Raw genomic sequence first — 15,002 nt, 5'->3', positions numbered from 1 at the left:
CAAGCAGGTGCGCTGCTTCCTCACATTCCTTTGAAGCAAGTAGGACAGCAACAATCAAAACAGTAAGAAGTTCAGCCACTTCCTGACATCTTGAAGGACCTTGCATCCTCCACATATGAACATGGCAGGCATCTCCTCCTCTGCTTTTTAGTATGACCTTATTCCAATTAACATCAGTTGGTATGCAACAGTAGAGAAACCGTCAGCTGACAATCCATAATATATTCAATTTTTTAGCAGCAGCCACTGTTGGGGAATATGAAAATATAATGTTATCTCGTTATATGAATAGAACCCATTTCTAGAGCAGACCCACAACTGTACTTGCAAAACGTTGGCACATCAGCCACAGGCAAAGACACTCCAGGTAAAGTCTGCTGCACTGTGCTTATCACTGAGAACCCTGCATAAATCCCACAGCATTGTGTCACATACACCTTTTCATTACAACTGAGAAACTGCAAAAACCTCTCTTTCTCTCAGAGCTACACACAATACTGACAACAGCATCTGAACAACACAGGCACCCCCTCTCTTTCTCCCCTCTACACTGGTATCAGGCTCGGTCAATCAGCAAAAATGTCTTGCCTCTTGAGCCACCTCTGGACTAGCAAGCCAAGCCACAGGCCAGTTCTGAAGGGCAGGGCAGAAAGGAGAAAAGGGCATCATCGACTTTGCAAACAGCAGAAGTTACAAATTAATCAACTGATACTTCAGCTCTGTTAATGGAAAACTCCCTGGTAATTTCAGAAACAAAATTAAGCCAAGCATAAGCAGGATGCCATTTCAAAACTTTTCTGAGACAACAAAAAGGGAACTTTCAAATTTCTGACTGAAAACAAAGGCAAAATATCACAACAAGACAGACAAATCCCCAAGTGTCACACCAGCATAAAACCCCTTCCTGACTGGAATTGAACTTCTCTGCCACTTTGGGATATGTTTTATACCCATGCCCTAGAGATACTACATTATGCACCATTACAACAGTTGCTTATCAATTAAGAAGTATAGAAAGTGTGAAGCAGTATTTTTAAATTTAAAAACAATCACAATTTAAACCCCCAAACCAAGCAAAACCAAAAACCAGAAAACAAACAAAAAACCAACCAAAACAAAACAAAACACCAACACCAAAACCCCCAAACAACCAAACTTTAAAAATGGTGTACTTGTAGTTTTACAAAAAAAAAAATCACCTTTTGCAATACATAGTCACATCAACAATATTTATGTATACCAATGTGATTCGTACCACTTGGTACTGAGAGGCTCTCAGATAGGTAAAATGAGGAAGAAGAGAACAAAACTATCTCTCTTTTCTGGGGTTAGGGAGAAACACTGTGATTGCTTTTAAGTCTAGACCTTGTAAAAATACTGAGACATTTATTCCATCCTAGCCGGATGCAAATCTCTTGAGATCATTTCAGTCATGGGGCTCCATTGCCAAAGCCCTGCCCTCTTCTGTCATAGCCCATTCTGCAGGCCAGCAGTCACAAAGAGAAAGGGGAGCACTGGAAGAGCTCAAAGGAGGGGGACGGAGGTCTTGACCTAGATTACATATTCATAGAGAACCCAGCAGGCTCAGCAAGAGGTGGGTGGCAGCGTCCACAACTGAGGGTGTGTAACAGATATGCTGCTACATCTTATAACCCTTCAAGCTTTTTCCAGGCAACAGAACTTTTATATACAGTTACTTCCAAAATATAAGGGTCACAAGATAAGTATATTTTGGAAATTGTGCACTAAACATGTGCTGTATCATATGCTGTATCATACGCTATAACAGACAACCCAGATAATTCTTATCTTTATCTCTGCATTGAAGGTGTACTGAAAGTAGATGAACTGGAAACAAACCAGACCTAAGATAATTACATACACATTGTCGTGCTGAGAGAAGTTAATAAAAAAATGGCGATATGGGAAAGCATTGGAGGAGTTGTAAATTAAAGGAACTATTAATGCAGACCACTGTAAAAAGCCATCCCTATAGTACCCCAAGCTGTGTAAACAGAATGTACCAAAGTTCCTCCTATCTCAGATACGTAACACATATACCCACTCTAATAAAATACTGCCTTAAAATTATAAATCGTATAAATGTATTTATCTACATCAAAAGAGAAAACAAGGAATTATAAGAATTATGTCTTGCATTTAGAGTGGGAGATGGCAAAACATTCAAAATTCTTAAGTAAGAATCCCATCTAGCCTCAGTCAATTTAATGGGGAAGTTTAATCCTCCTGAGAAACAAGCCTCACCATATTGCAGAAAGTTCTTCTCAACGAAACAACAGTTTGGGGCCATGGTTCCCAACTCACAGCCTCTTTTATTTAAATATTTTAGGAAATAGGAGAAATTTTAAATAGTTTCAGCTTGTGTGAAATTATGTGAAGATTACAGAATAGGTCTGAGGCATCTACAGTAGTCTATCCAAGATATACTGACATATCTGAATTAACCAAAAATTATTCAAAAGGCTGAAGAGCTTTGTGCTCACTAATATCATTCTGTTATCCTTAATAAGACACAGTATGAGTATGACCACAGCACACCAAAAAATGTTGGAAGAAATGAAAGAAAAATTGGGAGTGATTCAGCCAACTTGGGGTTTATACCTATTTTCAAATGTAAGAAACTGATAGGAATTCAGAGTGACTTCTGCTTAGTATCATCTGTCTTGCTTAGTTTCATCCTCAGGTAGCTGGCCTTCATCAATAGCTTGGTATCTACTGCAAACAAGAACATTTTAGAGATAACACAATCATCATCTGCGATAATGAAATAATACATCCAAATCTCAACAGTCACAGAAAATGCAGCACTCTTTGCAGGGTTTTTAAGTGCCTGCATGCAATCTGTGGCAGCACGTACAGACAGACATCATATATACCAAGAGGAGTTGTCAAGCAGCAAATGTACTTTCGCTTCTACACGTATTAAATGCTGTAGCACATTGCTCTGGAGCTTCTGTCCTCTTTGTCAGGGATATGCATCTGCATCCAAGACTACAGAAATGCATGTCCCAGACAGGGACTCCTGTATTTCAGAATGAACAAAGGCATGTAAAATTCCACTACTATCCAGTAGAACACTGCTGAATCAGTGGCATCGTTCCTCTCCCTCTCCGCTACAAGAAGCAGCTCTGGTAATACATTCAGTAGTAAAAATATGCATGGTGGGGTAGTATTCTAGTTTAGCAAGCAACTTTCCATAGCTGGCTAATACAGGATGACATGGCCCTTCTTCCAAACAGTGTTCCTTGAGTTTGGATTAGTTTAGTTTCAAGGTCCCAAACTCTGGCTCAGACTGTGGTGAGCCCTTGTTGACAGTTGGTTGACTCTGTTAAAAAAATAAAAATTTTTTTAAAAAGGGAAAAAGGGAAAAAGATAAGAAGGGGAAAACTAGAATGAAAAAGGTGGAGGATTTTTGTTATGAAGAGAAACTGGAAACTTCTCTCCATGCAAGCAGAGACATGGTTGTATTGCAGAGGCCTCGGGTAAAGGATTAAAGAAAAACAAAATAGAAACCCTTCCATCTCTAATTAGGGTCTTCATTTGCCAAAGAGCCATTCCACAGCAGGAGGAATTACATTCAAGCCGTTGCTTGGATAATGTCTCCCAGCAGGTTGGCTCCTCAGAGCAGGCTGCTCTGAGCCAACAATTTCTGGTTACTTGGAGGCAAGCGGCCTGCATATTGTTTTAACTGGCCTGGCTTTTACAGCCAGTTTTGCTGAAGAACAGTTTTCTATTCAGAATGCAGAGATAAAAGCTTCACTTGTTTTGAATTTGTCCCCAGTTTCTTTATCCCTTTCTTTTTTTAAACATGGGAATTATAGGTTCTGGAGTTTGCATTATTTCTCTTTTAGACTTCAGTGTTTTTCCCCCCTCTAGCCACTTGATTCTTTGCCAGGGGAGGCTGCTGTCGGGAGTCCAGCCATTCATCAGCCCCTGCCTCATCATTAACACTGTGGTGCTGGTGGTTACAGCTCATTGGTGGCAACAGGAAATCCTAACTTGCAAGAGGTTAACCACAGCCCATAAACAGTCAGACTGGCTCATTAGTCCCTTACAGTCAGCTGATAGGACCCTCTGGGAGTTTCAACACTGTTCATGGACTTAAGAGTCTATGGGTTCTGTGCTCTTTGCAAATGCCTCCTCCTCCCTGTCCACTTAAAAGCTCGTTATTTGGATCCTCAGGGCTAAGGCCCATCTTTTTTCCTATCCAAAGCTAACCACATTCTTGGAGCATTTTGAAAAATTACATCTCTGTGATGCATTCTCTTCCTTACCAATTGAACAAAACACCAATGGGCCAACAACTGAGGCATTAATGCACTAGAATACATTTATGTTTTTGATATTTTTAATAGTTTCTGCAAGAGTTTCATATCCCTAACTGAGCAATTCTAAGGCAACAGCCATGCAAATGTTAATAATACATAATTAATCTGTATTACCTAATTCATACCACAAGTATGTCCAGCTCTAATGTTCAAGAACTAACCTGCAAGAATTGCAAACACCTTGGTCAGAGTTCCCTACACTCATTAAAAAGCCCACTTCATACTAATTTTGAGTTCACAGTATGATCACTTGATTCATTTGCAGTTAATGCCTTGAACTTGGTACAAACATTAAATCAACACGTTAACCAAAAATGCTCCTCTAGATAATATCATCTGGTCATCATAAAGATATGGTTAGAGCAGAAAAACACCTTCTGACAAATTATCCCAAAGTGCTAGGATATGAAGCACAATTTGTGTTATATTAAGTTTTTCTCTTTCCTCCCCTTCAGTCTTGAGAAAACCATTGCAAAACATTCCCCCTTTATGTCTGCAATTTCTTACGATCCACTTTTCTACCACTGTCAATTGTATCTGCCCATCTTTGATTCTGAATATTGGAGTCCCTCGGATGCAGCTATGGTTACATTCCAAAGTTCTCCAATTTCTTTCAAAGCCTTCTGTCCCCCTAGTGCACCAAAATTAGGCATGTCACTCATCTGTGAGGTCCTAAATAATTCCATTCCCTGCCTCTATATCTGCTCCTGATTTTCTTCACTTTCCGGTCCACTTATCTGATTCTGCTTGCCAGACTTCTGTGCTCATTTCTACACTCCAACATAGCTGCAGTTACTTGCCTATTCAGTTTTCTGTTTCAAACTCCATTTCTATAGTTTTTGCAATATGTTTGCCATCATACATTTCTCCTCTTAGAGAAATAGGCAGATCCTGCATGTAAAATAAAAGTATTTCTCAATGTTTGAGAGGCTCACAAGGCACATATAGAATAATGATGGTCTGAAAATTTAAAGGACACAAAACTTATTGTTATTATCATCATCATCGTCATGTCTTGAATAATTGCTCCTTAGTCTTTACTCAGCCTTGACTTCCACCGATTTCACTGGAGATCTGACTGAGCTGAACTCAAGGAACACATGTTGTGCAACAACAGCTGCTTCTTTAGCTTAAGGGAGAAGCAGCTGTGTTCCACAGTTTTGTTAGAAAGGAATGAACACAGTGGCAGGGACTGCTAAGGACTCAACTTAAAAGTAGACATTTATTTAAAATAATCAATCCATCAATGGCAAATCTAAGGAGTGCCCGGAGGGAGAAACATAGGAGAGAGCATTCCTTCATGAATAGCTGATGCTTTTCCTAACTGTGCACTGAGCATGGAAAGCAAGTTATAGTAAAAATAACACAGTAGCAGATTGCTGGCACTAGTTGCCAATGGCAAGGGCCCATCACCAGTGACCCATGAATGCAAACCTGATGGACCTACTTCGCTGAACTGCATAACCTGATTCAGACCTTGTCTGTCGTTCCTTTGAGCTTTTTCCTCTTTGGCTTTGAGCCAGTTCTTTTCTTTCCTTTTGTATTTTTCACCATATGATCCAAACACAACACAAACTTTTCCCTTCTCCAGATTTCAATTGTTTGCTTGTCAGTTCTCTTACCTCTCCTTTCTCTCCTCAACGGGACTGCAGAAATTAAGGTGGAAAGTAGTCATGTAATGAAAGGATTGATAAAGAGGGAATACATGAGAAAGGTACTTATAAACTCAAAACTTCAGCTATAATGTTGACACTGCTGTTTCATGCCATGACCCCTAACACTCTCATATGCAGCCTTTCTTCTTTTTTCCTTTCTCATTCAAATCCCTTTCTTCATCTGTTAAAATAAGCTTGTTATTAGAGTATGGTCGGTGGAGGATGGAAGAAGAGACAAGGAGATAGGAATCAGATATTAACTGAACTTTTGGCAAAAGCATTTTGTTTTATGTGATGTTGTTGTTCAAAAATATACACTTGTCCCTGCTTGACTATTTCCATCTGCTATTATGAAAAGCCACCTTCTTCCTGAAAAACCATGCATTATCCCCTTTTCTGACCTCATCTATGCAATTTTGTTAGAACTCCAGAAATCATTGTGTTTAGATGGTATAGAGGTTTGATCACATTGCTAGCACTGGGAAAGTAAGGAATGAATGTCAAAAGATAAATTACATGAAAAGTAACACATGTAACAGTATCACTTCAAGTATCATTTTTAAAGATGTTTTAAGGTGCTTAAAATGGATGTTAACATTTCAGGTGTTCTGGACATTATAAATGAATGATGAAATGGGGAATAAGAAGAAACAATCATTCTGATATTACAGCACTTATAATGTTCTTTGGTACTCCAGGAAAATGGTAATTTTCTGTTTCTCAATATAGTTTTAGAACAAATACAGTAAAGACAAACACATGGATGGCAGAGATTACAATTATACAGACTATTTTTTTCCATAGTTAACCCTAATTTTAGGTAGTGCTAAGACAACAGACCTTGGAAATTAAAAATTTTGATGTTAATGGAAGACTTGAAGAATATGACTGATTCAGAAGGGCTGAGTCTAACACTAGCCAGGATGCTATTTCTCCACATTAAAACTCACACTCTTTTTCACTACAAAACAACGAGGTTGATAAAAACCATAGTGTGTCTTTGATCAGAGTTTTGGCATGTTTGGCACATGCAATATAGATCAACTAGTCCCCAGTTAAAGGAGTCTAGTATCATTCAAGAAACTTTTTTCTACTTCATCACAACATCCTTCTTAACACAGAATGTTTACGAGTTCAAAACAACCAATATTAAGTTACTTTTATCAGTCTACAGTCTGACACACATTTATGCCAGCACTGCCATCAGAAAAAGCAGTCCCTTCACCTTCCCCCTCCTCTTACTTGTTCCCACCTCCACTGGACACCACACTGTCAACACAACCTTTAGGTGGCCACACAGTGAAACAAACAAACCAACCAGCTTAAAAATCACCCATATTATTCCTTTTCAGCCAGACCAATTAAATTTTGCCATTAACTTTTGAGACGAGTGCCTTGAAATTAATTACAAATGCTTTTTGGATGCTGTCTGCAGAGAAGAAATAGAAAGCAGAAAAGGTCTCTAAATTGTGGAATAAATACTGTAACTGGCATGTCAACTACTTCAGTGGACGTAAGAAGTTTTCCTAAAGTGACACTATTCCCACCACATGTGGCACGAGACTCATCACAGGGTGAGTTACTGCAGCTGTCACTACCAGCTGAAAGTATCTGAATAAGCAAAGTTTTGGAAATACTGACCAATGATTTAAGGCATGTCTCTCATTAATTTTAGATCTTAATCTAAGGCATAGTTCAGTCCTGGTCTCTGAATAAATTTAGCATGGAAGAGCTAAATTCAATATGCATTTCTACAACTGAACTGAATCCATTTCTACAGTAAATTATCCAAACTGTATATAAAACTACTAATGTTATATGGAAAGATACTGTATACTTATATTGTCATGCAATTATAATTTGAACATATAACTATATGCTTAATTTAGGCTATTAATATAAAGGTATAAGTTGATTTTGTTTCATTTGCCTTTTTTATTACTTTCAGTAACGGAAGGAAAAGACTAAAATGGACTCTCCACAGGACCTCTTGTTCCTCAAGTCTTAGAACACATCATCACTAAACTACCAACATAGCCCCATGATTTCTTGTATCATTACATTATAAGAATCTTTGTACTTAAACTAAATTGTTAGACAAAAGGTAAGGAATCACAGTTTGACTGTTTAATGCACATTCAAGTCATGATGATTCTGACCACAGCCTAACTAGTACAATCATAATGATGATGTGGCAAAACAAGAGATTCTTCTAAGAGAGTGTTCGTGTAAATTTTTGAAAATAAACTCTTGAAAGACAGAAAAGAAGGGAATGGATACTGGAAGAACTGTTAGGAATTTCCTCATCACAGATATCTTTGCTCTGAAGAAAACAGGAAGCTGTAGCAGCAGAGACATCCTCTTTGTTAGATTATCCTCAGATGCACATCCTCAAATACATACATCCTATTCATACAGAAGAGCTGCTTTAGCAATCCATGGAAGAGAAACAAGAACAAAATCCTTCCTTGTGGACTTTCAAACCTGCAGAAATGGAAGAAGTACTACTTTTAAGCAAGTCTTCAGCACTTTCTCACTATCTATCCTGTACCGAAATAAAAATCAGTGGTACTGCTGGGTTGTACTTCACAGTCTTGACAGATGTAATTGACTTTAGAAATTACTGGTGCGGGGGAAGAACAGGGGATCTGCATATTGGAATGTACAGCACACATGCAGGTATACTGCCAGCACAGTACAGTGGAACACAAAACCCCAGAATGGCTTGGGTTACAAGGGACCTCAAAGATCCCCCAGCTGTAACCCTGCAGTGCCCTCCAGCCCTGCCCAGGTGCAGGCATGCAACAGGTACTGGAGGCACCCCTGCCTTTGCCTTGCTCCAGCACAGTGACAGCAGTGAAGGAGTTTCATTATGCTGTATGCAGAGCAGGGAGGAATTCCAGAAGGGGAAAGGTTCCCTTTGAAGCACATGGCACCAAGAGCTTCCCAGTGACCATGGCAACAGCTCAGTGGGTTCCTAGCCTGAGAACCAAGTTACTACAGCCATGCCTCAACCCCAAAAAAAGTATGAAAGAAGGAAAGGGGGGGTAGGGAGGGGTGGGGAGAGGCTAAAGCAGAATTAGCCTGGCAGAAACCGAGCGGCTTCCTGGTAGGCAAATCCAGCCAATAATGCTGGTTGGGTTCATGGGGTTTCCTTTTCATTTCCAAAAGCTTTCTTCTTCCTCTGTCATTCCCCTTTCTAGCCCTATTCAGGAGCTCATGAGATCAGTAAAACCCAGGCCTTTGCTTTGCCTGCATGCAGCATTGCCTCAAACAGGGCTGCACTGAGATCAAAGGTAAGAGTAAATCACAGCTGCCACACAGCCCCCTTGCTTCAACCAGAGGCCAGTTTGTATCTGCTGTTAAAGTCCACATAAATGTATTTTTAAACACTTTCCTTTCCATTACACCATATAAAGCTGACTATAAAGGAAGAGCAATTACAAAATTGATATGGCAATGAAAACATTACATTCTGTACAGCTACCCATAAACAAGACAAACAAGTGGAGTGAAACTCCTGAACACACAGATTGGTTTTACTAAACAAAACAGAACCCCACAACAAAACACTCCTAGATCAAAAAAGATCTCAGCAACCAAAACCAACAATAAGAATAAAACCCTACAAGTTTGTATCAGATTTGTGTGCCATGCAATTTAGCTCTACAAACAGTTTTTAAGTAGTCTGCATTCTGCTTCACCATATTCCAAGCTTACAACAATTATCACCTCTATAATAAGGAACAAACAGCAGGTTTGCACTCCTTATTTCTTCCTCCTTTTTTAAATTAAAGAAGTTCCATTTCCTTTCCCTGTTCAAGGCTATCCCTCCCCCATTTTCCTTTTCTTTCCTTTTCCTTGCCGTTTCTTTTTCCATTTTCTTCTGGTTTTCCTCTTCTCCCTCTCCATTTTTCATTCCTTTCCCTTTTACATTTTAAATCAGCTGCCAACTCCTAAAAATAACCAGAAGACGACACATATACACATGCAGCAGGTCTGCCATTTACCCAAGCAAAATAGTTTAGAGGCCACATTGAATCCTCACTGAGCAATTTGTTACAAATTGCACACTGAGCTTTTGAGACCCCCAGACAATCACAATACAACTTGTTCCCACCAGTAAAATAACCAAGTTGACTTAACTGATGGACTTGCAGGAAGCTAATAGTTGATGCTCCTACTGCTATCTGCTATCTCAACAGCATTTCAAGAATTCTGAGAAGTTCTTCTAAATCAGGACATAACTTGAGCATAGGGAGAACTGAGCAGAAAGGCTGAAGGCAAAAGACAGTGAGGAGAAACTACAGCAGCGAGCATGAAATAGAGAACAAATATTTCAGGAAGAGAAGGATAAAGAAGAGACATGAAAATACAGAACAAGGAACTGTAGTACAGTTACTGAGAAGCAAGTATTGCCTAGAACCTTGGCCAGTCTTTTTCCACTTGTTGAAACTGCTGCACATAAATTGACACACATGAAACACTGTCCCCAACCTCTCTGGATACACCCCACGTCTCATCATCATTATTCACCAAAGTAGATGCTGCAGAGCTCCTGGAGCAAAGCCAGGGTCTGCTGATTAGCACACCAAGCTTCAGGAAGACAACATCAGCAGATACTGAGGTGAACTCATTCTGGGGATCAGTGTGGCTTTGGGGACATGGGGAACATAGAGGACATGGTGGGATTTGGGTACACAGCAGTGGGTCAGCTATGTATTTTTAACATTGTTTGTGCAGGGTACCTGTGGTTCCACTTTCTTCATGCATTTTGCACATCTATTTCCTCACATAATTTTCAAGAGCCTGACAGATGAGACTGAACAGACTTCTTGAAATGGCTTTCCCCCAAGACTCAACTTACTCCAGAGTTTACTTATGGATTACTATGCATCTTTCAGTACTAATCTTCTCTAATTCCCATCCTCACAAGCCCTTATGCTCAGATTTTATCCTTATAAGATCAAAGAAGCAACAACTGGAATTTCTGTGAAAAAACCCAGTATTCCAAGTTTAAAAAATAGTTGTATTATGCTGAAATTCAATAGAAAGGTAAATTACTTCTTAAAGAGATGTTTCTCACTGTGTACCACAAGTAGAACCTGAAGCAAATTTTAGAGAAGCTGATGGTTTCCTATTTCCTTTGAAAGGTGAGGTTTTTAGAAGTTTGCAGAGGTAGGTTTTACTTTAAAAATGTCAACCCATGATTTTGTTTTCTGCCTGATACACTGCTCACCCAGAAATTCTAAGCTGAGATCAGAAAAAAGGGCAGTTTCCTGCTCTCCTTTTTCATGTATGTATCTGGCAGCAGTAATGATATCTTACTCACCCCATAAAACAAAGAGAAAGTTTTGCAATTCATTTAGATTCCAGAAGCTGCATTCCACAAGGAGATTTCAAGAAGATGAAAACTTTTATTTCTTTGACCAAGACAGTAAGATTCACTTGTTATTACACATACCTATCCTTCAACAAAAGCAAAGAAATCTTTCTCAGTTTGAAGACTCCTCTTTCCTCAAAAAGAGGAAATTAATGTATGTGTTCTGAGAAAACGGTACCAAAGGAAAACCAGTAAGATGCTTTCATTTTGACTGCTTTGACCAAGTTAGCATCACAATTCTGCTTCAGCTAAACAGGAATCTTTGCTTAAGTCTTTGTTAGGTTCCTACAGAGATCAAAGAGGTAATGTGTGCACTCAGCTCCCCACCACCTTCTCTATCAACTGAGCGACAACATCATCTTTCCCTGAGGCATCTACTGTGAAAACAGGCAAAATAGGATTATTTTGCAGAGTAAAGGGGGTTTTCTCTTGGTTTATTTCTTGATGATTTTTCTGAGAAAGGAGCCAATTCTTCCAAGAAACAGTTCCATGCAGCTTCTAACTATCCCCTTACCTTTCCCAAGACAGTGAGGCATGGCTTAGGCTCCAGCTCTGGCTGTTCCAGTTTCACCACTCCTACCCAGCCATATTCATACAGGTCTTCCTCATCGTTACTATTACACAGTCCGAGTGGATGCATCTGAAATAGAATCAGAAAGAAACCTTTAGCCAATCACTAGAATTCAAAAACATACAGATTGCTTTTGAATACCTTAACTTCTTATATAGTAAGTACACTTCTATCTATTAAGGTACAACAGAAAAAATGGAACATACAGTTGCATATATGAAACATTCAGTACACTTCTGAAGTGTGCTACGAGTACAAAAATCAAAATAGTATGTAATGTCACTGTCTTCTTATGAGAAAAACCATTTAAGACTAACAATTAAATGTGATTATAAGTCCTCCTCTCGGATATAAAATAATTAAATACAAAGTTCCACTTTGCATTGCAAAACCACCTTTCCTTGCAAACTGACAGAAATCATACAAACAAACTGTCACTCATAAAAGCTTTACATGTCATTTAGATGCAGAGTCCATGTTTCAGAGGCATTATCACTTTTTTCTTAATATTTGCACAATATTAACAGCTTGTCATCCTTCGGAACAAGCCTACCATATAATTCAAAGTAAGGCACAAGAAACCTCCTAACTATTGTGAAGCAGACTAGTTTTTTCGGAACCCAAATGATGGGGGGTGGAGGGTGATAACGAAGCGAGAAACTTTTAGGTATTTGTGTTTCTTACACTAGGCAACAGTATGTCTTTGCTTTGACTTCAGATATTCAATCTATTCCTCCTCCTTCCACCACCAGGTAGTTACTCTAATTTTATTATGGCAAGGAGCTTCCTCCATGTTGATTTTTTAACCTTTCTTTTGCAAGTTTGCAGTCCTTCATTAGGATAATATCTTTGTGTATAAACTAGGGTGTCATACATTTCACTTCTTACACTGTTTATACTGTGTTCTCCTCATTTCCTTTTTTCCCCTCAACTAAAATCTCAGATTTTCCTCAGACCCTTGCCTAAGAGTTGCCCAGGGTTTTATATATATGCAGTTCTTTGAAAAAAGTCTGTACTTTATCCAGCTTCATGCCTTTCCTTAAATGTCACCTTTGCCAACCTAGTTGAAGAAAACCACAAACTAGAATTAGCACTATGACAACTTTGATTTCTGGTAGCTGATTATGATAGAAGGAGATTATACTGCTCAATAAATTACAGATATATATACACACACCTCAGTAATCCATGCAAAGTAGCACCATGTAATGGTCACTAATCCTGCCATCACTTCTGCATCACCAGCTTGTCATTTTCTCCTTTTCTCCCATGTCTTGTACCTACCTTGACTTCCATTTTGTAAGTAATACAAGACATGGAGTGCTATTTGTATTAATCTTGTAGGGCCCTAACTTTCTGAATAACTTGAGTGGTAACTGTGAAATATGGGAAACATGACCGTGAACTGACACAGTACAGACGTTTTCCTCCAACTCATTATTTTTCAAGATTCATCACCAATCCACTCTATTTTGAAAAAACCCACAACCATGCTATACTAGGCAGAAAGAGTGGAATCCTCCACCCAACTCTTATCTCAGCCTTCCTCTTTTTTTTTTCCCCCAAATGAGTTGCTATCACACACTGCTGAGCTGACTGCAGTCTCACATGGGTAAGCAGTTCAACTACTGCTAAAAGCTTGGGGCAGGTACTATCACTGGAAGATGAACTACTCTGTAAACCCACCATCTGAGAGAGAAACTATTCAGTACAGACATAAAAACACGGGATGGAGTCAGCCAGAGAGCGCTCTCTCCAAAATTGCCAGGGCATATATATTCCAACATAATCAACCCCAAAAGGAGTCCATGGCATCCTTTAAGTAAAAACACAGCTTTAATCAATACTAAATATCTAAAGAACTAGAGAACCATTCCTTTGATGCAATTCCCTTGACACAGTGTGTATTAACTAATTGAGCTTTGAAACTGTAACCCGTATCTAAGAAGTTCCTAGTTCAAAATCTTTGAAATGTGCCGGGGCACTTTGCACATGCCTGAAAGGGCAAAAATGAAACCACAACTTAGGTGGTTTTATTGGAGGTTACAAAATCTGTATACATTGCTGAGGGTCTAAAACAACTTCAAAAAGAGCCGCGTGGATTTTATGTGGGTTAGTGTTACAGAGCAGACAAACAGCAAAGCAGCAGAGGAAGAATACTTTACTCTGTAACTCTATCACCTAAAAAAAGTCCCAGTGTTAAAAGAAATCTTTCCCCCTTTTGCCTTTTATTTATGTCTGCCAGGATAAGGCATTATAGTGCTACAAACCACCATATGAACAGCTCAGGATTTTTCTATGTCCTATCTCATGAGATGAGAAGACTTTTTTTCCCATACAATAAATAATGGCTCTACCCACTTTAGTCCAGAAAAAAATCTTGGAAGGAGGCCAAGAGGAACAGAAAATTCTTTCCACTGTCACTTTCATCCAGAATACTGTTATTCCGTAACAGCTTCCAAGTGTGAATGGCCCTTTAGATCACAGTCACCAAGCACATTCTGCAGTTATGTCCCTGGACATCAATATAAACCCAAAGCTGAAAGAGCCTCTTCTCTTTTACAAAGGCTGAGGGATGAGTGGATTGGGAACCGCCACGCAGAGGAGGGCTTGGTGATACAGGCAAATTAAAAACTGGACATGGCCCAGCAACATGCACTCCCAGTGCAGAAAGCCAATTGCATCCTGGGCTGCAGCAGAAGCAGCACAACCACCAGGGCGAGGGAGGGGATTTTGCCCCTCTGCTCCACTTTGCCGAGCCCCCCCCCTGCAGCCCCGTGCCCAGCTCTGGGCTCACAGCATAAGAAGGACACGGTACCTGTGTGGGCAGAGGCAGAGGTGGCCACAAAAATGCTCTGAGGGCTGGAGACCCTCTGCTCTGAGACAAGCTGAGGAAGCTGAGGTGATTCAGCCTGGAGAAGAAAAGGCTTCAGGGAGACCTTGAAGCCCCTCCCAGTGCCTAAAGGCAGCCTAATAGGGAAGATGGGGAGGGACATTTTATCAAGAAGTATAGTGACAGGACATGGGCTAACAGTCTTAAGCTG

At 39.6% G+C, this 15,002-nt stretch overlaps 1 protein-coding gene across 2 annotated transcripts in view; it reads right to left on the bottom strand.

Moving 5' to 3' along the window:
• ZNRF3 (zinc and ring finger 3) overlaps window positions 1-15,002 on the bottom strand; it is a 73,602-nt gene that overhangs the window by 17,002 nt on the left and 41,598 nt on the right. For both annotated transcript variants that reach the window (XM_071572362.1, XM_071572363.1), the window contains exon 2: window positions 11,902-12,027. In XM_071572362.1, coding sequence (XP_071428463.1) covers window positions 11,902-12,027 — 126 coding nt within the window. The remainder of the gene's footprint in view (window positions 1-11,901; window positions 12,028-15,002) is intronic.

Source organism: Pithys albifrons, chromosome 17 (assembly GCF_047495875.1).
Source record: "Pithys albifrons albifrons isolate INPA30051 chromosome 17, PitAlb_v1, whole genome shotgun sequence".
Classification (NCBI taxonomy): Eukaryota; Metazoa; Chordata; class Aves; order Passeriformes; family Thamnophilidae; genus Pithys; species Pithys albifrons.
This window is presented reverse-complemented; position numbering and strand designations above follow the sequence as displayed.